The sequence below is a fragment of the Lampetra planeri genome, chromosome 20, assembly GCF_965212315.1.
Source record: "Lampetra planeri chromosome 20, kcLamPlan1.2.h2, whole genome shotgun sequence".
NCBI classification, from domain to species: domain Eukaryota; kingdom Metazoa; phylum Chordata; class Hyperoartia; order Petromyzontiformes; family Petromyzontidae; genus Lampetra; species Lampetra planeri.
In genome coordinates this window covers 9,001,091-9,025,303 of record NC_136126.1, presented here as the reverse complement: position 1 = coordinate 9,025,303, position 24,213 = coordinate 9,001,091, and the positions used below count along the sequence as shown (strand labels likewise).

Sequence of the window (24,213 nt, the reverse complement as noted above, 5' to 3'; positions counted from 1 at the left end):
ACGATGAATGACTGGACATCTGTGAAAAAGAGCTTCATAGCTCATCGGATTCCTCCAGTATAAACAAAGATTCTGAATCTGATATCTGTGCAATCCACCAACCCTGCCTCTAAGGTACCACACCAACCACTGTGAATGAAAAATAAGGTCACTTCTTAGAATAATGCACTTGCTCTATTAAAAAAAACCCAATGAAAACATCAAGTTGGCAGTTTTAAAGTAAAGTGAAACATCTGAATTTTTTTTAGCATCCCATTGTCGTACAATCCAAATTCTGCAGCATTAGCTCTGTGGAGAAATACATTACATTTATTTTGCTTTATCTTCTGTCAGGGGCTTGAACTTAGGCCCTCATTGCGTGCTGGCTCAGAACTCTTTACTCAGTTACTCTTTATGGAGAACATTAGCCACCTGAACCAGCCAGCCACCTCAATGACACCTCTGCAGAGAAATGATGACTCTAACTCACCATTATCTCATCCCTTCTCGCCCACCCAGAACTTAATCACATGCATGATTGATTTCACCGTTCGTCATGTCCAGAACTCTTTTTGTACCAGTCACAAATGCCAAGTTACAACTCCATTAAAACAAATGTCCTTAAAATGTTGCTGAAATTTCCAAAAGTGAAATGCACTTACAAGTATAATGCACGAGTTAGTTTGCTACGGCATTAGATTTGGGTCACTGGTCCCTCGGCATTCACTAATAAGAAAATGCCATATTTTCGATATCTTTTTACAAAAAAAACCCACCATTAAAAATGTCCTTTCATCACCTCGGCATAACATAACAGGTTCCAATTCACAACAACTTACAGACAAGCAAATATCCACGTTGGACTGGGAAACAATTTGATATAACTTATCCAGGTTATATATACCTTCAAGGGTGTCACACAGTGCCGGCCCGAGCCTCTTGGGGGCCCTAAGCAGAATTTGATTTGGGGGCCCCCCTCCCACAAAAAAAAAAAAAAAAAACGATTCGGGGGCCCCCTGGTGGCCAGGGGGCCCCAAGCAGCCGCTTAGTTCGCTTATGCCTCGGGCCGGCCCTGGTGTCACACTCATACCCATAGACCAACTGTACTTTCCTTAGCTGTGCAGACCAGTCAGTGCTTCTCTCCATATTTATCTTGCTGAGTAAGCCCTCAAGAACTGGGGCTTTGACTGAGCCAAGTGTAATCACCAAATTTATACGAAGGCCTTTTTTTTGCGCAGCCATCAGTGACCGTGCCGAGACCATCAAACTCTCCGTGCATGAGAACCTATTTCAACACGGGTGGCTGCCTGGATTTCCCACTCATTTTTGACCATCTCAGTGGCTGCACATGACCTATCTGTCGAGCACCTTTTAATGCTATCGCCTTCACACACAAACAGACCAGCGGTTCATCATCCGGTCCGTTTGACTTGCAGGTTTCTCCACTGCAAGGGAATGCTGTACGTTGTTCGCCCGTATGATTAAGAGCACGGGCAGTTCATGAGCGCCTCGTAAAGGAAGGGGTGTGGAACCATTCCCTCACCCAGGGTTGAATAGGACTTTCAAACATCTTTGGTGGAACACACACATTATTAACACGTGGCCCAGTCAATTCTGTCACTGAAAGGGGCCCTTTGCAGAGACAGCTAAAATTATTAACTGTGTTGCCAGGTCAAAAATCTTCCCAGCTAGAACTCAGATATGTTCAGCCGAGGGGCTTGCAGCGATAGATAAATATTGATTAAAACTAAGAATAGGTTTAACCCTTATTTCCAGAAAGGGTAAAAACCTATTCTTATATTTCATCATTTTTTATACTGGCAAAAAGGTAATTAATTTTGACTTAAAGCTTTCGCGACTGCAGGAATTCATATTCAAAGAACCTATCTACGTGATTTTACCGAAAGACCCAAAGAATAGGTAATGAATTGTACGAGTAATTAATTGGCATGTTTTGTTTACGTGACAAACCTTACTAATTGGCTGTGTCAGGTGGTGGCGGGTTTAACAACACATTTGTATTCATGCGATCTAATCCAAAAACCTCGATTATGGAGATAAATATTGTTTGTGGACCATTTCAAAGCAGAAGCCCTCATGTGGCAAATGCAGAGTGGGGTCCAACCAAATAACATTTCGTTTTAACGAATGGTTATGAATTTCAGATGAATGCGGACATATTTTTCTTAACTTTCATCTACAAGATTCTGCTTTAATTGCAGCCAACTGGGAAAACGTTTGAAATGCAGCTTGTGGTGCGGGGCAGAGTTTGGGCAATTCACACTGCTCCTGACCCAACGAGCTCCAAGCCGAAGGATCTAAGCTGAACGACATACCCTTTACCTATCCTCGCGCCGTTGCCAAATTGTTTAATAAGCTGGCATCAAAGCACAATCGTGGGATTGTACTTCTGTTGGAAACGCCACTCACGCTTGCAGATATTTACACATTTACTGCACGGTGACTATTAAGCGTTATGAAGAGCAATTTGTGGCAATGAAGAGTTGCAGACGCAACTTTCTTTGGCTCCCTCTCTCGGCTGCCACGAGGCGGTTTCTGCAGCTAATAGCTGCTGCTAATGACTTGTACAGCTCACCGGGAGAAATGCACAAAACTCCGAGAACATCCCATTACACTAGGGGAGGAGAAAAAAAAAATCGCTTCAACATTCGAGGTTTCGGTGTGTACTATACGCGCGTACTTTACAATTCGTCGAGGGAAAGGTGCAGGAATGTCGTGGAACATCGCGTTTAGTTTTAAGTGATCGTATTTAAATGACTTCCATAACAACATAAAAAACATCTGCCCCCGTGGACCGTATAATTATACAACTTTCTATAATGACCTGACATTTTCCACATTGGTAATTAGATGTTTATTATAGTATGTGTTTTTTTAAATTACAATTGTATTAATTTGTGCCAGGCATGTTGAGAAGATTTAAAGACACCTTCAACCTTACAGAGAATGTTAACATGAACTATTTAACTTTCATTCATTAAGAGTAAAAATATATCTTCTTGTAAGAATAATCATTTGTAAACTTGAACATATAAATGAATTAACTAAACCTTGTCCATTGCTTTTCAATACATTACTTTAGAACTGCTTTTTGTGTTTAGTTTGTTGTCCTTCCCCCGCACCTCCGATTAGCACGGTTGGCTACGTACGGTGCGAACGAGTTCAACATACACACATCACAAGAGATACATTTCTGCCAATTTGCAGGTTCAATTACTAAAACAAACGTATAAATAATAATCAATATTTATCCAGAAATGTCTCTCACGAAAGGCTAAGGACATGTTTTCAGGAGGGTCAAGCTTCAATTGTTTAGCCAATTTTCTTCTTATGGGAATCTGGAGTACCTGGACAAATGCACGCTTACAAGGGGAGAACGCTCACAATTCCGCACAGATGGTGCACACCTACTTGCTCTACTACCCATTAGAAACACCGATTTCCCTTAAGAGATGCATGTCATGCACCTTATATCTCCATCCCTGCACGATTGTCCAACCCTCCACTCCTCTCCTCCCCCCATCAAGACGTTGGATTACAACTGTGTGTTGCCACCACGACATAAGGACCAATTCCATTCACATGAGAAATGCCGACAAGAAATAAAACTACAGTGCAGTCATCTACATTAACCCAGTCAATAGATGAGATGGATGAATGTTCAGTGACTTTGCCAAACGTTTGTTCATGATTCTTGCACTGGCAATACAAAACACTTTTTTTTTTTTACAATAATACTCATACATTACGGATATGAATGCACCAAAAGCCACATTGTGACCTACAACGATGGCTGCTGGGGCAAATCTTCACCTATACCACACGCTGTGAAAACTAACAAAACTAAAAACGGTAACAGTGAAACTGCGCGGAGACAAAGACACACACACACACGGCAGACTCGCGGCACACAGACACGGAGTGAGAAGAGGAAGAGAGGTGAGAGAGACAGGGGGTGATGGGAAGGCGGGAGGAACGCACGCAGAGCGCTAGGAAGTCAGCGCTGAGCGAGTGTGTGTAATTGAGTGTGCAAGCCGAGGGGACGACCCGGGGCTGATGTTGTGTTAACTGACAGCTCGAATCTGCCCATGCCACCTGCGGCGAACGGCAGGCGGGCGCGACTTCCCGGCAATGGAGAAAGAGAGCGAGGGAGGATAGAAAGAGGTGCCGATGTCAGCCCCGCAGCAAACACGGGCCGGGGCGGGCAGGCCGGCCTGTTTAGCGAGCACTAACGAGCTGCGGTTGGGGCCGACGCTGTGACAACGGTACCCCGGAGAGCCAAAACATTGGCAGGTAAGAATGGAAAGCGCAGTCTCCTACACCGCAAGCAATGACAACACCTCTCCGTCAGCATCTGGAATGGCAAATTGTGTTTAAAGTGCCCACCCACGAAACGTGACTTACACACAAATAGTTTTATCAGTGCGCTCCTTTAAACAGAAAAGCCTCGCCGGGTCTCAACTAATTTTTCAGGAACGTCCTGCCAAGTTGTAGCAGCAGCTGATGGTTGCTGTGGGGTTCCCCATTAAGTCATTTGCAAGTAATTTTCTCGTATTTTAGACCATGACCCTGGCTCACAATGGCCTACTCTTCCTCGAAGGACGTCACTGGATGGATTATAGTTCAGTGTGAAGCAGATGCCGTCAATTTGATGGAAATATACTTGCACTATTTACCTGGAAGGGCCTGCTGGTTTCGAACCACAAGCATCGAATGTGCTACCACTGAGCCGTATCACGACCATACTGACAAAAAAGTCTAAGTATCTCCTGATTCAAAGGAGTCATGGGAGAGCATTCATCTCTCTGGATGGTCCCTGAGCCAGTGGTGGAAATTCCACATTCCCATGGTGGGGACCAGTCTCTCCATATGAATATGTATTTTACAATGTACCATCCTGGAGACAGGTTTGGCGAATCCGAAAGACAATATTATGGACCTGCAATAACCACCTCTAGGTCTGCATATCGGCCTGTTGATAGTCGTACAGAAAGTAAGTCTGCTCTGAACAAAAGACTTTTGTCAATAAGCCCTGACTTTATACATTAAAGGTCAACTATCTTTGTAGGGTAGTAATCCACTTGTGTTAATTTTACAGTAAACAATAAATTAACTTTCCAACCTCAATATCCACTTACGTCCTCTTTACTAATTATATGGGTGTAATAATTTCTATTAATTTTTAACATCCTGATTGCGTAATATCAAGTTTGTTTATTTTCATTTCTCATTACAATTTTCATGTTTTGTCATCAACACTTGCACAAATTTTACTGCAATTTCTGCAATCAACAAGATATGTCAAAGCACAAAAAGTGTAGGAACACGCATTACAAAAACACACACACCCACGCACACCCACAAACGATAACAGACACACATTTCTTCGGCACTTCTCTCAACTTTCAGTAATAAATTACGGACGTGTTTTTAACACAGAATTTGAAACACCTGCCATGCCTCGGGGTGAGACTACAGTTGTGCTGACTCAATCCACTGTTGCCAAAACTATTTGGACAAATTGTTACGGAAATTATATTTTTTTTTAAGCTACAACATTTTTTGGGAAAATAATTGAGCACAAACCCTCCATTAAACGCATGAACCATTACGTAAACATGTAAACAAAGGCTACGTTATGTAAAAAAAAACCCTGGTTGTTTATTTGATTTTTACACAACCCTGCAAGACTAAATGTGTAACGTTTACTGGCCACGTTTAGTTTGGCAAGGGTCAATTTGGCAAATACATTTTCGAAAACTAAACAGGCGGAAAAATTATCCCAACAGCAGTGGTAACAGAATGCTTTACAGTGTGCCGATAAAAGCTTCACAGAGTCAGAAAAATTCCTGGCGTGTCCTTGCTGGAAATATTTGGCCAATTCCCCTTTGAAAAATAAATGCAGAGATAGACAATAGTCTGTTTTAAGTGAGCAAGGTTTCTGTCTAACATTTGTGCATATATATCCGAGTATTTGCGAATTGAGAGGGCCCGCGGATGGGGTCTGATGGCTGTCTGGCACCAAAATGCTCTGTGACCAATGGTGTGGGGAGGGGCAGGAAGTGGAGGAGGGGGTGGATCGGCTACCAAACACCTGGGAGGATGCACTGATCTTGTTGATTAAAATTAACAAATTATATGAATTTAGGTTATTTATTATGTATTTTTTCGGTGGATGACTTGACCCGCGGTATATCCGAATCCGTGGTGTAATGAGCTGCATTGGTAAGTTGTTAATTTACAACCCACAATGCATTACGACTATGTGTTGACAGGAAACCAGGGTGGCTAGAGAAAATAGATGCATCACAAGGGATACCATTAAATATCCTTGCAGTTTGTATGTATGTATAACTTATTTCGCACCGTATATAGCCAACCATGCTAATCGGAGTTCCAGGGGAAGGACAAACTAAACACAAAAAGCAGTTCTAAAGAAATTAGTTTTCAATATCGATTAAAAAGTGCACAGCTCCAGTGGCTTCATAATATCAGAAGGAAAATTGTTCCAGACGGCCACAGAAACGCATCTGAAAGCGCACGATGTAGTGACCATCTTTATTCGATGGCTAGTCAAAAGCAGCGTTGAGTTTGATAACCTACTTGGCACACTGCATCCTACAGGAATACACAGGAACACCACAAGAAACACTTAGAACCTGCGCATATGGGTCAGTGGCCTTCTTGCTGTACCACCTCAATGCAAATGGGTATTTCACCCATATGAGACAACTTTAAACGATATCGTCTCTGGATTCCAGGCATCTGCCACAACAAGCAACAGACCGCTTATTTAAAAAAAACACCACACAAACCAAAGTTTGCCACAACCTCAGGTAAGGAAAGGTCCTCTTCTCTCAAGCTTAGCGCCATCTATAGAGGAGTGATGCGACAAGCTCTATTACATGGTGCGAAGACGTTAGTTGCTAAGCAAGATGGGAAACCGAAAAAAGAGTGCTTGAGAGGACAGAGATGAGAATGTGAGAAGGATGTTGGGAATATCTCAAAGGGAAAAGAGGGGTAATGCAGAATTTGGATATTCTCGAGAAGGTGAGGGAGGTGAGATGGTTTGGGCACCTGTTGAGAAGAGACAAAGAAGATGCAACTAGAAGGGCTGTGGAGATTAGAGACCCACAGACTCACATGGAAACCCATAGTCTAGAAGGACTGTGGAGATGCCACGGGTACACGGCAGAAGGACCGAGAGCGAGGTGGGAGGATGCGGCGAAACGAGAAATGAAGGCAGTGGATGCGAAAGAAAATGAGCAGCCGATCTCATGCAATAAGTGGCAATAAGTCTGTTGTAACAAAAAAAAAAGTACTCACTCATCACCGTCTCCTCCTTCTCGATGACACGCTCCGTCTCGGTGACCGTGCTCGTGAGAAGCCTCGCCGCTTCCTGCAGATGGTCGAGCTGAAAGTGTGGCACGCATGCAAACGCGGGATTGGCACCAGCGTCATGGGTACGCATTCATCTCCGTGGCTCCCCCTCTTCCCAGCCCCCGGTTAGAAATTGCATGTCAGTTGAGTAGGGCATTTAGAGATATCGACAGACGTGTTTGATGCTGGTGGTTCGGCACAATTGACCACAAGACTCACAGCGGCACAGGCGAGTGGCCGACTGCTTCTCATCTCCATTGGCAGCCCCAAGGCAGCAGTAGAAATTCCACATTCACATGACACGTGATCGGGGGAGGGGCATGTTTTTTTAAGGACAACCACTGCTGACTTCTGGCACAGTGGTCGTCATTACTTGACCTGCGAGAGAAAATAGGTAGTCGCACCCAGCTGAGATTTCATCGTGCAAGCTTACGATTGTGAGCCAAACGCCTTAACCACTGTGCCACGTGACTGGATGTGGATGATCACAGCGAGCTGTACATTGCACTGTAAATCTTACTAGACACAAAAAGAGTCTGCATTGGCCGCTTGTTGTTACAGCTCACAGCTCGGACCTGGGCAAAAACCTTTATTTAATGTCCGAATGAGGAATCTGTCCGAATCATATGATTCTGTTTATACCAGGTAGCAATTTTGATTCCATTTAAAAATAAGCATATAGATGAGAAAAGTCAGCTATATTGGAACCTGGCTGTTAATTATTAGCATATGCTATTCCATTAACTGGACACTTTTGTGCATGCGTTATGTGTGTGTGTGCATGGATGTTGAACTTCTTTTGCACCATACATAACCAACCGTGTTAATCTATACAAAAATCGACGTGTAACAGATAGGTATGCAGCCTTTAAAATGTGTAGCAATGAAATGTGTGTGTGGGCGATTTTCTTAAAAGTGTTAAGAAAAAAAACAACACACTGACAATTAACCTTGAAAAATAAGTTTTAAATAATTAGATATTTGTCAATATTCAGCCATTTGTCGAGGATAGCAATTGCCTTGGAAAGCTTCGCTTTGAGCAGAAGCTTGAACACACAAAAAAACACCGACGCATCCCATTGGCGGAGCGGTGATGCAGAGGGTAGCAGCGTGTCGTGCTAACGATTCGGTGAGCCGAGCTCAATTCCCAGCCACAGCTTAACATCCGTGGCAAAAGCGCCATTTGATCAGGTCCTGGACCATCGCCCCCCTTCACCAACCCATCGTCTAACAAACCTCGTAACAGATATGGGGAGCCCATTCATCTAAGAGCGGACTGACAGGGAGGTATATGACAAGATACGTGGTTGACCACTTCCAACACATCATGTAGGAGCGCAGACCTGTGGTTTTATTCAGAGTGCTTTTGAGACACTGTTTCTGGGGTATATTATTCTGGGAGTATTTCACTTCTGACACATGACACTCTGCTCGTAGGAACTATCCAGAATATCACTTCGCCTTAAGTCTTGACTGATGGCACCAACGGGATATGCAGCAATTTTCAATGTACACAGGATATATGTATATATTTAAAAAAAATGACGGTTCGCAATGCAATGTAGACCGAAGACACAACCATATGGACTCATGCAACAATTCACAAAAGCCAGTGGCGCTTTCAAAAAGTGATGCGTTTTACTTATGGCTTTTAGACAGGGTGCGAATTTGTGACTTTTAGACAAGGTGCAAATGGGCACCCTGCCAATTTAGTTCCGTACAGCGGCATCAAAACACAGCCACATCTCTAGACGCTGTGCAGAATCCTGACAGGTGAGCAATTGTAATTTACAATCGGGGACAGGGAGACACAAGTGGATGTGTATGCACATCCGTACAAAAATGTATCATTACAAATGAGCAAGAGGTGGCGGGGAAGGTGACAGGGTGAGGGTAAGTGAAAATAGGACAGAACTAATTGTATTCGGTGGTCTTTAGGGTGCCGTGCTAGTCAATTTAAATTGTTTCCTTTCTCGCATGTGCATTAGGCAGTGTTCATCCCCACTGGCGATCCTGAGCCAGTGGTAGAAATTCCACATTCACATGGCGGCGACTGGATTACCCTGCACTTCAACCGCTGCTGACCTACCACACTGTACTCATTTTATTAATCCCAGCGTAATGAAGGCACAATAAGGGTAAGATTATTCGAGGCCGTTGGAACAGCACGAGAGAGTGAGAGGCCTTCCCCAGTGTATACACTGGGAGGTTGAGAGATATGAACACATTTGCAGATCAGAAAGCAACAAATGTTCAGAGGTCATCATGGACAATGCCATTTCATGTCACCGCTCCTCGCTATCACTTTATTTCTGCTAAATAATTCAGCCTTCTAAGGTATTTTTATCGTATCCCACAATATGACCCGAGGTCTTCCACTTAGTTACCAACTTCTGGGTGCCACTCCAAATCCTGCCTCGGTAACGTGCCCTTTTCAATTTTGAACATTTTGAATCCATCACAACCTCCTCGTACTTGATTAGAACTACAATGCTTTATTACCAAGTATTATTTCAAATTTCCAAGCTGCTTCCCTGTATTGCCAATAACTTCCTAGCAACATGAGCATACACCTATAATCAAAGGCCAAAATGCTTTTTTTTAAATAAAGAAGATAATATAATTATATAAAAGGTAATGGGTTCCATTCTGCAACACAAGCTATTAACATAAGCGTAGCAGGTCGGGAAAGGACCTACAATAACAAACAAGATTAAGTTTACAGCTGACGAGCAAATCGATGGGAAGACAGCAGAGGCAAGTGAGTATTGATGTAAATTCAGATGGTGAATTAGTAGTGCACAGGGCTCAGGGCAAAAGAGAAACGACACCACGTGCCATACGCACCACAATTTCCACAGTGTCGGTGGTGCGTGGAAGGTCAGCGAGAAGCGCGCTGTAGTCGGGCTTCTCCGGACCCAGCAAGGCGGCCACCTCCTCTGACAGGGGTGGCACACACAACAGCGTCTCCTTGCCCTGACTCGTCCTGAGCTGCTCCTCTTTCCTGTGCTCGGCAGAGACAACAAAGACAAAAATTCCCCGTATAGCCTGAACAAACTTTTTAGGTGTAAGTGCGGTTAGCGAGCACCTATGAAGGCCGGCACGACAGACGAGTGGGTGACCAGTACCATGCATGGCCGCCTTTGTATTTTTAGCACCCCACCAGGTACTCCTGGACCCACGGGAGGGCCAGGACTGGTTCAGATTATCGTGACTGGTGTTAGCCGCGAGCGGGAATCGAACTCGTATCGCTGGGTTCGTAGTGCGGCGCGCTAACCGCTACACTACTGCTCCCGTTAAGAATGCACAAATGCAACCACGACCAGCACTATGGCACACACAGGAGAGGTAGGCCAGGGCAGACGTAAACGCTCAGGCAAGCACCGGTTGTGCGGTGAAAATTATAACGTCACCTAACGACGGGAGACACCAATTCTGAAAGCAGCTGTATGGAAAAATGTTCAACTGCGGAATGCACAAAAGGTTTAGGGGGTCACCTAACACCAGGACTTGAACCCAAGATTTTGTTGGCATTGGTTCAATAATACCAGAATGCACAAAATGTATAGTTGCATAATTTAATCATTAGACCCCAGAGTACAATCACCATCAGCATGGGGTTGCAGTGGTTGAAATAGCATGGGCTGCACTTCTGCTCAATCTGCCAAAGTCTTGTTTTCATGTTTATTGTTACATTTATTTTATTCTTGTGTTTGCATTGTTTGTTATCAAGGTTACGATTTACATGACCTGGAGATGCGCTTACAGTGGGGTGCTATATAATTACAAATTATTACATTAAGCCCACCAGATATTGAGAGACACCAAACTTAAACTTAGATCCTCTTCTTCTTGGTTCTTTCGGTAAAGTCACGTAGAAGGGAAATAATAAAATAAAATAAAAAACATAATAAAATACAATTCTCACGACGTTGCGGCCACAACGCAAGCAGCCGTCCTCGGGTGAAGAACAGGTCTGTCGGAAAGACAGCGTCTGAATGACAGCGTTTATTATGTTTTATTTTTATTATTTTATTATTTCCCTTTTACGTGACTTTACCGAAAGAACCAAGAAGATGATTCCCTGCAGTCACGAAAGCTTTAAATCGAAACTTAGATCCTCTTGTTATGCTGGTTCAGGTCTCCTACATGAACAATACAATTTCTAAACCACCACGTCGCCTCAATACCCATTTTAAATAGGCGCTGTAGTTGTTATCATCTGGAGACATTTCATGAAATGGGCACTGGTTGGGTTACCAAACTGCAATAAAAAACGTTTCGGTCTGGGTTCGGCTCTAAACGGCAGAGCTGGGCGTGAATGGTGCTGTAGCACACAAACTAAAGAGATGCAATTGCAGCACACGAGGTCGTTATGCGCCCCCCACTAATTACATTTTGCCTGGCTAGGGGAATCAATGCCGTTCAATACGCAATTGAAAATAGCGCCGCATCCACACACGTAAGCCGCATCAAAAATCAAATGCCACGTGCTCTATTTGTGCTCGGGAAACTTAATGTTTGCACACCTGTCCGAGGTCATAAACAGTGGCCCATCTTTGTAATTTTGCCGAGCACTCTTTTACAAGAAAATAATATTGTACTCATTTATTTTTTTACATATTCTAAGTGGATGTATATGCAATCTATCTTTTTTGACATATGCATATGAACTTATATACATGTAAAGCATATCTATTAAATATTTGCAGTGGCTCAAGTAGGGGTTGGCTGACCTATCTGTACGGATTTTTGAGTGTTAAAAATAAACCACAAGGAACTTGACCAAATTTCCGAATGCAGGAGGCTTGCCTGGAAGTGTACAAACTCTTCAAAACGTGGAGACTTGTCAAAGAAAATGGTACAAAATCTGAAAGAGCACGCAAAGAAGCATGGAGAGATGCACGCTTGGAAATTACAGACAGAAAAACAGAAAACAGGGGTCGAAGAACGAACACACAAATCTGACGCAGCCTTATCCACGATGATGAAAAGTAAGATGCTTGGGCAGTGCACATCGCTCGATGGAATGTTGGCCCATGGACGAGACTGGTGACACAATGGCAGCAAAAGGAGCGAGAACACGTGCGCGTCCGTTTGATAAAGATTGTTATTATGCAAAACATGTTTCATTCAATGCGCAGTTGCGCTTATCTTCATCGGTGGCAATAATGGTAGAAATTCCATATATCCATAGTGAAGGTCATGATGATGATGAATGTGTAGTGACATAAGAAGGGAGGGGCTGCTGGGGGCTCTGGGTTCCCAGGTGGGTCCAGACGCTAAGCCTCTGGGCGCCAGGCGTTGAGTTCCCAGGGGGTCCAGACGCTTAATCCCCTTGGCGCCGCCAAAGGGGGGGGCTGTGTGTGCTCTGTGGGATATCTGGGGGCGCACACGGCCCCACCCCTCGTTGTACCAGGCATAAAAGGAGAGCTCCCTGGACGATCGAGGCCCAGTTGTAACTCAAGACCCAAGACCCACGACCAGCCATCTGAAGACCCGGGGATGCTGTGAGAGCCAGCGCTGGGACTCTGGAACTCCCGACTCTACGACCTTGTGAGGGCGAGTTCCGGAGCGTAGCCAGAGTAGAGTATCTAGGCTGTGTAGCTAGGCTGTGTACCTAGGCTGTAACAGAGTATCAGGACTGTTGGACTGTTGGACTGTTGGACTGTTGGAGTGTTGTATTGTAATAAAGAAGTTACCTCTACAAGTGTCTCCGGAACCTGTTACATTTGGTGTCAGAAGTGGCAATGGAGACAAGAAGTAAGCCACGTACCTTCAGTCCTGACGGCGATGTTGAGGAGCAAGCGGCGACGGGGCAGCCAACTCGGGCCGACAGCGACGCTGCACCGCCGGCTCAGCAGTCGTCCACCATACCTGCCGATCTTCCTCCAGCGTCGGGAGCAGCAATGGAGGAAACGCTGCTTCGCCTCACCGAGCTGCTCCACGCCACCGTCTCCATCCTGGACGACATGCGTCGCTCACAGGCGGAGACAGCAGGGAGAGAGGAGGCGCAGCGGCCGCACCATCCCGCCGGCTCCCACACAAAGATGGCGGCCGTTCCCGCCGCAAATACATCCGGGTGTGTCGTCACTTCTGCGGGGGGAGCAGTGGCCGCTGGGAGCGACGTCACTTCCGGGCCCAGCGTGGGCCAACCCGATGACGCCGCGTCATCAGCGCTGCGTCCCTCACCGCCGGGTGACAGCGCTGCGAACGCGAAGCCAGCTTCAGCCGGGTTGCCAGGCAACGAAAGCTTGGCTCACGTCCAGCAACGCCTGCCGGCACTCAAGGCATTTTCTTCAGAGGGGGGTGAGTGGGCAGCGTTCGAACGCCGGTTCGTCTCTCTTATAGAGACGTCCGGCTGGTCGGAGTATGAAGCGCTCCAAGGCCTCCCGGCCATGCTCGACGACGACTCCCTCGCAGCACTCCTTACTGTGCCACGCGCAAAACGTGCCACGCTCACGGATGCCCTTCATCAGATGCGGCTGATTTATGGACCCCCATCCGAAGCACGTCACCGCTTCGATGCGAGGAGGAAGAAGGCCTCCGAGTCGGCGATGGGGTACCGCAGCGCGCTGCTGGCCATGGCAAAGGTTGCCTACCCTCGCATGGATGAAGACGCTGTGGAGTCACTCGTGCTGCAGAAGCTCATGAGCTTGGCCCGCCAGCTTCGAGTTGCCATGCCGACAGCCGACGACGACGACGACTTCACGTCGCTACGTGCTGCCAGGTGCATCCAAGCACACCTACATTGCGATGAGGACACGACCATCGCCGCCTGCGCAGGCCCACCTGATGCACAAGCCTATGACGTGCATTCGGGGCCTCATCAGGCCTTCGCAGCAACAGAAAATCGCGGATCGTCCAACTGGCGATCCCAGCGAGATCACCACCAGCGGGACCGGCCAACCTCGCGCCAGGACGGAGCGTCCATCGTCTGCCACAACTGTGGCCTTCGGGGCCATGTGGCGTCCGGCTGCCGGGTCCCCCGACGCCGGACTTCAGGACCTCCGGCGCCTCGGCCACCACCGTATCCTCGGCATACCCAGGCGAGTCACGACACCTCGCACTCTCGGCCCCCACTTACAACAAGCACGCACCCTCACACCACACAGGGGGGTCATGCTTCTGAGGAGGGGGATTCGGGCCCATCATTGAACAACCGGGCGCTCGGACCGGGTCAATGGTCCGAGTTGGCCCATAGGGTCGTTGCCGCTGCGGCAGGGTCCTCTGCCGTAGTGGGTTCCATCGAGGGCGTTGATGTTCGTATGTTGATCGATACGGGTGCGTCGGCGACCATCATTTCAGACATAATTTATAACATTTTGCCCGATATATGCCGTCCCTTGCAGCCAGTTGATGTGCCATGCTATGCCGCAAATGGGGGTTCGTTGGGCATCACCGGACGGATCAATGCTCAGATCCGCATTGCTGACGTCCAATTAGTTGGGCCCATTTTGGTCTCATCAACCCTCGCCGTTCCGTGCCTCCTCGGAACAGATTTCTTGGGGAAGATGCCCATTAAAATTCTCATTAACAAAGGGTGTATTGAGCTCCCCTCCGGCCGACGCATGGCCTTCCTACCCACACCCACTCGGTTGCACTCCGCATCTACGACGGTGCAGGCGTTGGCGGCGTGCACAATTCACATTCCTCCTGGCTCTCAGATGTTAGTTCCCCTCCGGTTTCGTAAACCCCTTGATTACGACGCGTTCATGGGGGGTGCTGTGATCGGGCCTTCGCGTTCAGCTGAGCGGGTGTCGGACCTCGTGTGTGCACAAACGCTATTGCGAAGCGACCACGACCCCTTTATCCAGGTCCTTAACGCGGGATTGGAAACGGCCGTTATCTGTCAGGGAATGGTGCTTGCTCACGCGACGCCAGCCCCGCCAGAAGATGTGATCGTGGGTCACGTAGGGGGCGAGTTCTCTTCCGTTGCCAAGCCAGGTCCTGACACAGGATGGCTCGACGCGCTTTGCTCCACTTCTGCTGATTTGTCACCATTACAACATGCTAAATTACGCACGCTGCTGAGCGATTTCGCCGACGTTTTCAGTCAAAGCAAATTCGACATTGGCTGCACTAAATTGCTAAGCCACCACATCGACACGGGTGATGCCGCTCCAATTCGTCAAAACCCATTCCGGTTGAGCCCGGCCGAAAAGGAACATGTACGGGTGGCCGTCAACGATATGTTGGCGGCCGATGTCATTGCGCCATCAAATAGCCCATGGGGGGCGCCGATCGTTCTTGTTAAGAAGCACGACGGGAGCCTCCGCTTTTGTGTTGACTTCAGGAAACTTAATAAGATTTCGGTGGCCGACGCCTACCCGCTTCCCAGGATGGACGAGTCGCTCGATGCCTTAGCAGGTGCGCATTACTTCTCCACCTTGGATCTCCTCTCGGGGTTTTGGCAGCTACCCCTTGATGACGCATCCAAACCAAAGACGGCCTTTCGCACGCCGCAGGGACTGTTCCAATTCAACAGACTTCCCATGGGTCTTCACTCGGCCCCGGCGACGTTCCAGCGCCTGATGGAGCTGGTCCTCGCTGGGCTCCAGTGGGATTCTTGCCTAATCTACCTCGACGATGTAATCGTGTTCAGCAAAACTTTTGATGAACACCTCACGCGATTGAAGGCAGTTTTCCTTAAAATGCGAGCGGCTAACCTCAAATTCAAACCGCAAAAATGCCACCTCATGAGGGATTCGGTTCGTTATTTGGGCCATATTGTCAGCCGCTCGGGAATTGCCACGGACCCCGAAAAGACAAATTGCGTGCGCTCATGGCCAACTCCTACCTCTGTTGGGGAGGTGCGGAGTTTTATCGGCTTCGCCTCATATTATCGACGATTTGTTGCGGGATTCGCATCTATTGCGAAGCCCCTCCACGCATTAACGGCCAAAGGGGTCAAATTCCGATGGGGAGAGTTAGAACAGGCATCATTCAATGCCGTCCGAAAAGCACTGGTCGATGCTCCTACCCTGTCTTATCCAGATTTTACCACTCCGTTCATTCTGGATACAGACGCCAGCAACACCGGAATTGGAGGGGTGCTGTCGCAAATTGTCAATGGAGTGGAGCGCGTCGTCGCCTATGGCAGCAGGGTGCTGTCGCCCGCGGAGCAACGTTACTGCGTGACGCGCCGCGAATTGCTTGCTATCGTTTTTTTCATAAAGCAGTACAGGCCATACGTGTATGGCAGGCATTTCACAGTACGCTCCGACCACGCGGCGCTACAATACGCCTTGCGAGTGGACCAACCATCTGGACAGCTCTCGCGTTGGCTCGAGATCCTCCAGGACTTTGCGTTCACTGTCATTTACCGCAAGGGGATTCAACACGGGAACGCCGACGGGTTGTCGCGACTGCCGAACAATGGGCGCTGTGCTTGTTTTTTGGGTGCGGGGCGTTGTAGGCAGCCTGACGGGGTACCGCCCCCATCCCTTGCGGCCGCGGCCGGGGATGGGGTCGGGGACCACGGGGCTCCCTCCACGCAAGTTCCGCAGGACGCATTGCTGGGCCTCGGGTTGGACGACTGGGGACGTCTTCAGATGGAAGACGTCTCCCTCCTCAAATTGAGACGCCGCGCTAGGGATGCCGAGGGTCACAGGGGGCAGGGGGGCCCCGTATCATATGTCATCCGGGAAGGCGTCCTCATGCATTGGGATGGGGGGTCCCAATCCCACACATTGGTGGTGCCCACCTCCCTGCGGGGGCGACTTGTGTGGGAAACCCACAGTCGCCTCTTGCACTTGGGTGTTCAGAAAACACTAGCTAAAATCCAATTGGAATTTTTCTGGCCGGGCATGGCAAACGATGTGGCTGACCTTGTGCAAGGTTGCACAGAATGTGCACGGCGGAAACCACCTGCTAGGCCGTCCTGCCCGCCGCTCCAATCCATTAAAGTTTCCCGGGTCAATGAGATCGTCGCATTGGATATTTTGGGTCCGTTTCCCGCTACTCCTCGGGGTAATAAGTACCTTTTGGTTGGGGTCGAATATTTTACCCGATGGGCCATGGCCTGGCCACTCCCCAACCAGTCTGCAGCAGCCATTACAGAGGCCTTTTTCCAGGGCTACGTCCTGGACAAGGGTGCTCCCGAACGCCTGCTGACCGACCAAGGGAAAAATTTCTCTTCCACCCTGTTGCGGGATGTGTGCAACCTGCTAGGGACACACAAAATTCGCACCTCGCCATATCACCCCCAGACTGACGGTATGGTCGAGCGATTACATAGGACACTTACCTCCATGCTAAGCCACCAGGTGTCTTGAGTCACAGACTGATTGGGATCTCCACATACCTGGTGTCTTGGCCGCCTATAGAATGGCGCCCCATGCTGCCACGGGGTACTCGCCATTCTATCTAATGTATGGTAGGGAGGTTTGCCCCCCAATCGACGTACAATTGCACATTAAACAGCCCGCACCTAAGGCTAAGATTGCCGACCACATCCGTGCTAATGTGCGTCGTCTCGTAGATGCCCGGGAGGCTGCTCAAAATAACTCAGAAGCCCGTCAGCTTGCCAACGAGCGGTTGCGGAATCTCCGCACATCCCGCCACGTTTGGGTAGAAGGGGACCGCGCCTGGCTCCACTGCCCGCAGGTACCATTGGCTACTTCCTCAAAACTGCTTAAGCCTTGGAGAGGGCCGGTTGTTATTATTCGCGTTCTCCGCCCGCAGTGTGTCAGGATCCAGCATGGCAAGCGACGTTGGTTCGTGCACCCGTCACGTCTAAAACCTTACATTCAACCCTACACACCTCCTTCACATCTCCGGGGCCGAGAGCGCGACATGTCTGACGAGTCGCGCCGCGATGATGCTGCTCCTAACTCTCGGGCAGGTCCCGCTGCCCCGCCCTCAGGTGCCTTGGGAATGAAATCCGCCACGGCCGACCCAGCGGGAACAAGCTTGCCCGCGGGATCAGCGACCCAGGACACAAGCGCAACAGCGGGTCGTCGGTCCCCTCCTGCCTCCGTCGCGACCGATGGACCTGCCACTCGGACTCGCTCAAAACTCAAACGATTTTCATGACCCCCGCCCACGAACTCTCGTCCCAACGCGACGCCACTCACTTTTCCATCATGTATAGTGGGCGATTGGGGCGTGCGTTCATCCTGCATATATGTGTTTATACAGTGTTGTTCTGCATCGGTGACCACAGGAGGGGGAGAGGCGCTTTCTTCTCATTTTTTTTTCTTGATTTGTCACACACTCATTCTGATGGTTAACAAATAATTTCTTGTACAATTGTATTTTTTTTTGACAGCCGGGTCGGCTGGAGGCTACGTAGAGGGGGGTAATGTAGTGACATAAGAAGGGAGGGGCTGCTGGGGGCTCTGGGTTCCCAGGTGGGTCCAGACGCTAAGCCTCTGGGCGCCAGGCGTTGAGTTCCCAGGGGGTCCAGACGCTTAATCCCCTTGGCGCCGCCAAAGGGGGGGGCTGTGTGTGCTCTGTGGGATATCTGGGGGCGCACACGGCCCCACCCCTCGTTGTACCAGGCATAAAAGGAGAGCTCCCTGGACGATCGAGGCCCAGTTGTAACTCAAGACCCAAGACCCACGACCAGCCATCTGAAGACCCGGGGATGCTGTGAGAGCCAGCGCTGGGACTCTGGAACTCCCGACTCTACGACCTTGTGAGGGCGAGTTCCGGAGCGTAGCCAGAGTAGAGTATCTAGGCTGTGTAGCTAGGCTGTGTACCTAGGCTGTAACAGAGTATCAGGACTGTTGGACTGTTGGACTGTTGGACTGTTGGAGTGTTGTATTGTAATAAAGAAGTTACCTCTACAAGTGTCTCCGGAACCTGTTACAAATGCAGGAGGGCAGGGACATGCTAATCATGAGATCGTCACTGTTGACTTCCCACAAAACCTCACTTAATGTAAATCATTGTAGTCTCGTTCAAGAAGTGTAGCTGCCTTGTGGAAAAAAACATCGTTGAGTTAATTGACACAACTCAAACTACACAGAGTTGGTGGGAAAAAAAAGGATGACTCCATGGCTTTTTAGACTGCCAGCGAGCAGTTTGCATTTCGTTGACAATACAAGGAGTTTAATTTTGGTTTAGTTTTCTCCGCTCCTCCAGCTGTTACTGCCGCCGCTGCTGGCGGAACGGTCGCTAATTTTTCACGTTGGCTCGGCACACAGCGTGCTCAGGAGGCGTGTAATTAAAGACGCTGCCCCACACAAGCACCCCGGGCACAAGCAGATGCAACAAAGTCGCCCGCCGCTGCGTTCCGTCAGCGGAGCAGTCGACCCGTCGCGATGGGGAAGGACCGCTTGTCCCAACGTGCGACGTTAATTGCTCGGCTGACGGCAGACACTCTGTGCCCGTGATGAGTCAATTATCCAAACATATGTTAGTTACGATGTCGCGCAATTTTTTTTCAAAGATAGCGCATCTTGATGCTCGCTGTCACTTGCACGCGTTGACACAAACCGATGTCGGATATCAGGGACGACGCTGACGAAATTGAGTGCTTTTTTGTGCTGTAGATGGGTGGCGTTTTAAATGTTGGGCAGGTGTACACAGGTGTGCAGACACCGAGAGACAAGGGGATGCCGTGGCCAGATTGATGGACGTTGCGTATGCAGTAGCAGTGCGCAAGGGATCCAAACATTAAATCGATTGTTATGCTCATGACAGATGCACAAAATTATGCATGTTATGAACTGGCCGTTTCAAATTTGGTGTCATTGGTTCACGTGACCCCTGCAGCCACTAGAGAGGTGCTGCAGTACACCTTGTCGTAGCATTGATTCTTGAACGCAATCGTGGACCCCGCATCGTGTAAATGCATTGAATTGCGAGGGGGGAGAGCGAATCACGTCAGACCTCGTACTCCACGATTTCCAATTAGAAGACAAATTCGGATACAATTTAATAACAAAATGTTGCCTAATTTTTCATTGATTGTGCTCATTCAAATAATTAAGCATGTGTGTGTTCTTGTTGGGTCGGATAATATTTCTTCAAGGAGGCAAGTGCTTTTTTTTCTTCCTATCCAACCAATTTTTCAAACTTTCTTTCTGAAAGAAGCAGTTTTTATTGACAAATTTGCACACTGCATTCCCAGATTCTGATAGAAGTGTGTCAGTGGATAATAATCAGACAGACAAGCCGGTCTATAGTTCAGTTCTAATGTCAAATTCGGAAAACAGACATCGAGTTATAGCTATATGGATGAAAAAGACCGAAATTTACATGCGTGGAAACCAGAATATGACATTAAAAACAGGGTATTAATAATTACGTTGAACCCAGTTTCCATAGTTGGCCACCAAACACACCTCTAACTGTACACAAATGAAGACTATTCCTGTAGGAAAAACCCTTGCCATGGTCATGTCGATCACAACCCCCACGTTTCAACCTCACTGCCGGTCGTAGACCGTGCTTTGGGCCGTTCAAAGCGAATCTGTGCTCCTGCAAGGTCCGTGCCGTTTTGGGCACGGATCTTCCGATGACCTCCTCGGACCCCACTCCTATTAAGAGGTCGTCTAAGTACGGGTTACATGTTGATGCCGTCCTTTCATAGGTGGGCAGAGATGAGAGTCCGGACGGAAGAACCTGAAATGCCACACATCTCCCTGTGACACTGAACCGCTAGAATTTGCGGTTGCTTTTGAAGATCTTCACGTGCAGATGCGTCTTCCAAGTCCACCGATTCCATCCAGTCACGTAGCTCGAATGCGTTTGCGCTCGATCGATGCAAACAATAATCGAGTTTGAAACGGCGATATGATCAATCTTTTGAACCTGCTGAGATCCAGGATGGCTCTGTAAACCCCCACATGGTTTGGGGACCATAAAGAATCATGAGTAGATTCCCAAATCCTGCTTCCCCATCGAGACTTCCCTTATAGGCCCCTATCTCCAGGAGTGTCGACATCTCTGCTAATAAATCTCCCCTTTTATGCTTGGGTGCAGCGGAAGTTGCGATTCTACCCAGACAGGCTCTGGGACGGATGTGGAGAATTCCAGCCCGTATCAAAGCCTGATTATACTCCGAGACCCACTCCTCCCGAGTGGTCCTCTCCCAGACTGCGGCAAACTGCATCAGTCTGTTGGGTGCCAGGACCAGCCGGCACTCGCCGCCCCCTGCCCCCGCCCCCGCCCCCCACACTTCATTACTTGAGGGAGGCGGGCTGGGATGTCTCGAGGGAGGCGGGCTGGAATCTCTTGTCGCCTCCACCCACGGGAAGAGCGGCCACTTTCTCGGGCCTCTTCCCCCTGTGGGCCTTCCCAGTCTTCCAGGCAGCCTACTGCATCCGACTTGCGCTTCTGGGATCTGCCAGCAGCGTTGTTTCCATTACCCCGAAGGGACCGAAAAGGACGCTTGTTGGGACCGATAAGCATCTCTTCATTCCGCTTTTTTTTCCCTTATGCTGTTCCAACGTGGCGTGTGCCACTTTTCTGAACAGCAACTTTCCTTCCACCTGGAGTTGTGTACGGGAGGGCCTTCAATGACATAGGGAACCCTTCATGCCCTTGAGCCACAAAGACTGTCTGGTAACCACCGAGGAGGTTGCCATTGCTCAGGTGTTCCAGCTCACCAAGTTCAACCCAGCATCTGTGACAATAGCCATTGCGAGCTCTGGATTGCGAGTGCAGTGTGCTGGTCATTACCCCGTGGCTATTTTCTTTCTTTCTCAGTTAAAACGGAAAAAATTTAGGTTCATTGTTCTCGATATTTTTCTATACATGTGGCAAACTGGTAATCGTTTTCTTTAATGGTTTTTTTTTGCATGTGGTTACCGGTAATGGAAAAGAAAAGATTTTAACAACCCTCCTTAGGTGATTACTTTAGTCCATTTTATAAAGGTGTTAATTTAGCCATAAGTATGCAAATTAACAGCCCTGAGCATCTTGAATTTTGAGTTAAAGCCATCAACATTAAAGTATGAAATATCAGCACTGATATCCCAGGCACTTGTTATTTTTACAGTGTGCTATACACTTTTGTTTTTGTTCCCTACCTTTTTTTGGCACTGATTTATTCCAATTTCACTCCTTATATTCTTCTGTTTGTTTTTATTTGTGCCATTTATCCAAGGCCACTCTTGTCAGACTTATTAACTCAACCGACGTTAAAATAGTATAACGAATGTCATTTACCTACTTACACGTTCAACACAAAAAAAATGATTTTAGACTACTTTAAAAATTCTACAGTAAAACCTTAGATTGCAAATAACTTGGTCTGCGAGTGTTTTGCAAGACGAGAAACATTTTCTTGATAAATTTTAACTTGATAAACGAGCGAGGTCTTGCAATACGAGTAGTACGTACAGTATACGCTTTGTCTGCCGAGCGTCACGTGATCACAACTGAGCCGATGGTTCTTCTCTCTCTCGCTGCGGGATTGTGGGTAATCGTCTCCCATGCTCGGTCTCAGTCGGCGTGCCTCACTCGTATAGTCAACATCCGTGCGAGCGTAGACTGTTTACTGTAGTGTTGTGACCACGTGTGTGTGCGTAAAGCATTTTTTTTATTTTTGTGTCCAAGTGTAGTGACTGTTCTTTAGTAACTGTACTGCAACAATGGCCCTCTCCTCCTCTCTCTCGTCTCCCTCACACCAGCCACGATTAAATGTAATTAATAAATTTGAGTACTTTATATTCAATTTAAATAATACAAATATAAAAAGGTATTTTGTACTAATCATTTTTATATGAATATTTTTGGGTTGTGGAACGAATCATCCGAGTTCCCATTATTTCTTATGGGGAAATTCGCTTTGATATACGAGTGCTTTGGATTACAAGCACGTTTCCGGAACGAATTATGCTCGCAATCCAAGGTTTTACTGTATATTGTTTTACAATGTCACTGCCACCACCAGCACCAAATCCAAACTGTCAGAATCTATTCTCCTATCTCATATACTTGCACAGACAATGAATAAAAACAATCATATTCACGTAAAAAATTTTTTTTTAACAAATCGTTTTGTACGAGCACCACATCTGTGAAATAATATGGTAACAAGTCTGGAGTTGTGGTTCCCCAGTTCTTAAGAGAAAAGATATCTCCAGGATCCTGACAACTTCTCAACCCTGGCTATTCTCAAACAGATGTCCCAGGTTGTACCATTTTCATCTGACAGGTGCAGTGCTCATAGCAAACTATATGCTATAATTGTGCTGTAGATCGGTAGCGTTTTAAGTAATTCAATAAAAGTGGGCATATTTGTTATCCGTGCGAGTGCATGAGATGGTAATAAGTGACGTTATGGAATTGGCCGGAGTGGCGGTGACGTCAGAAGAAATAGGGGGTAGAGCATTCGAGGAGTGGTCTGTGCAATGCACTACCACATGAGTTTCATTCTCGGCCAGCCCCCACTGACCAGCGTGTAATATGTACAAAGGAGTACACTGACGTAGAGTTGTAATATACTATTATCGAAAATAGAAGCGAAAAACTATTAATTAATTTATGACAATGCGTTTAAATATAAAACATCTATAGCTGATGCCAAATGTATACACAGTTGAAAACAAAGCGAATAAAAAGCTAAAGTGCCAAACTATGTGCAAACACACTCTTTAAACAAATATATTAAACCGCCAATTGCTATATTGCTATATCCGTTACATCATTGACGTGTCTGTAAGACTGAGTATGCACACGCATTTTGCTACATCACAGCAAACCAGCAGCTCTTACAATAACGGGGTCATCTTCCTGCTATTCACACAGGGGCCGTTCCACGTTAGTGTCACAAGATGATGTTTTTTTCTCATCGCAGAAACTAAAACTGTAAAACACGATGCCGGCTTAGCACGAGTGTTGCACAGACGTTGGGCAGATGGCAAGGGCTGAAGG

General features: G+C 47.6%; 2 protein-coding genes across 3 annotated transcripts in view; one reads left to right on the top strand and one right to left on the bottom strand.

The window, feature by feature from the left end:
• Positions 1-24,213, bottom strand: part of DSN1 (DSN1 component of MIS12 kinetochore complex) — a 69,203-nt gene that overhangs the window by 8,662 nt on the left and 36,328 nt on the right. For both annotated transcript variants that reach the window (XM_078603515.1, XM_078603517.1), the window contains exons 10-11: positions 10,228-10,384; positions 7,327-7,414 (exon numbers count right to left, since the gene is read on the bottom strand). In XM_078603515.1, coding sequence (XP_078459641.1) covers positions 7,327-7,414; positions 10,228-10,384 — 245 coding nt within the window. The remainder of the gene's footprint in view (positions 1-7,326; positions 7,415-10,227; positions 10,385-24,213) is intronic.
• LOC144724409 (uncharacterized) lies at positions 12,601-19,172 on the top strand. The gene is made up of 2 exons (XM_078603514.1): positions 12,601-14,429; positions 18,248-19,172. The coding sequence occupies exons 1-2, from the start codon at positions 13,131-13,133 to the stop codon at positions 18,260-18,262; spliced, it is 1,314 nt and encodes a 437-aa protein (XP_078459640.1). The 5' UTR covers positions 12,601-13,130; the 3' UTR covers positions 18,263-19,172.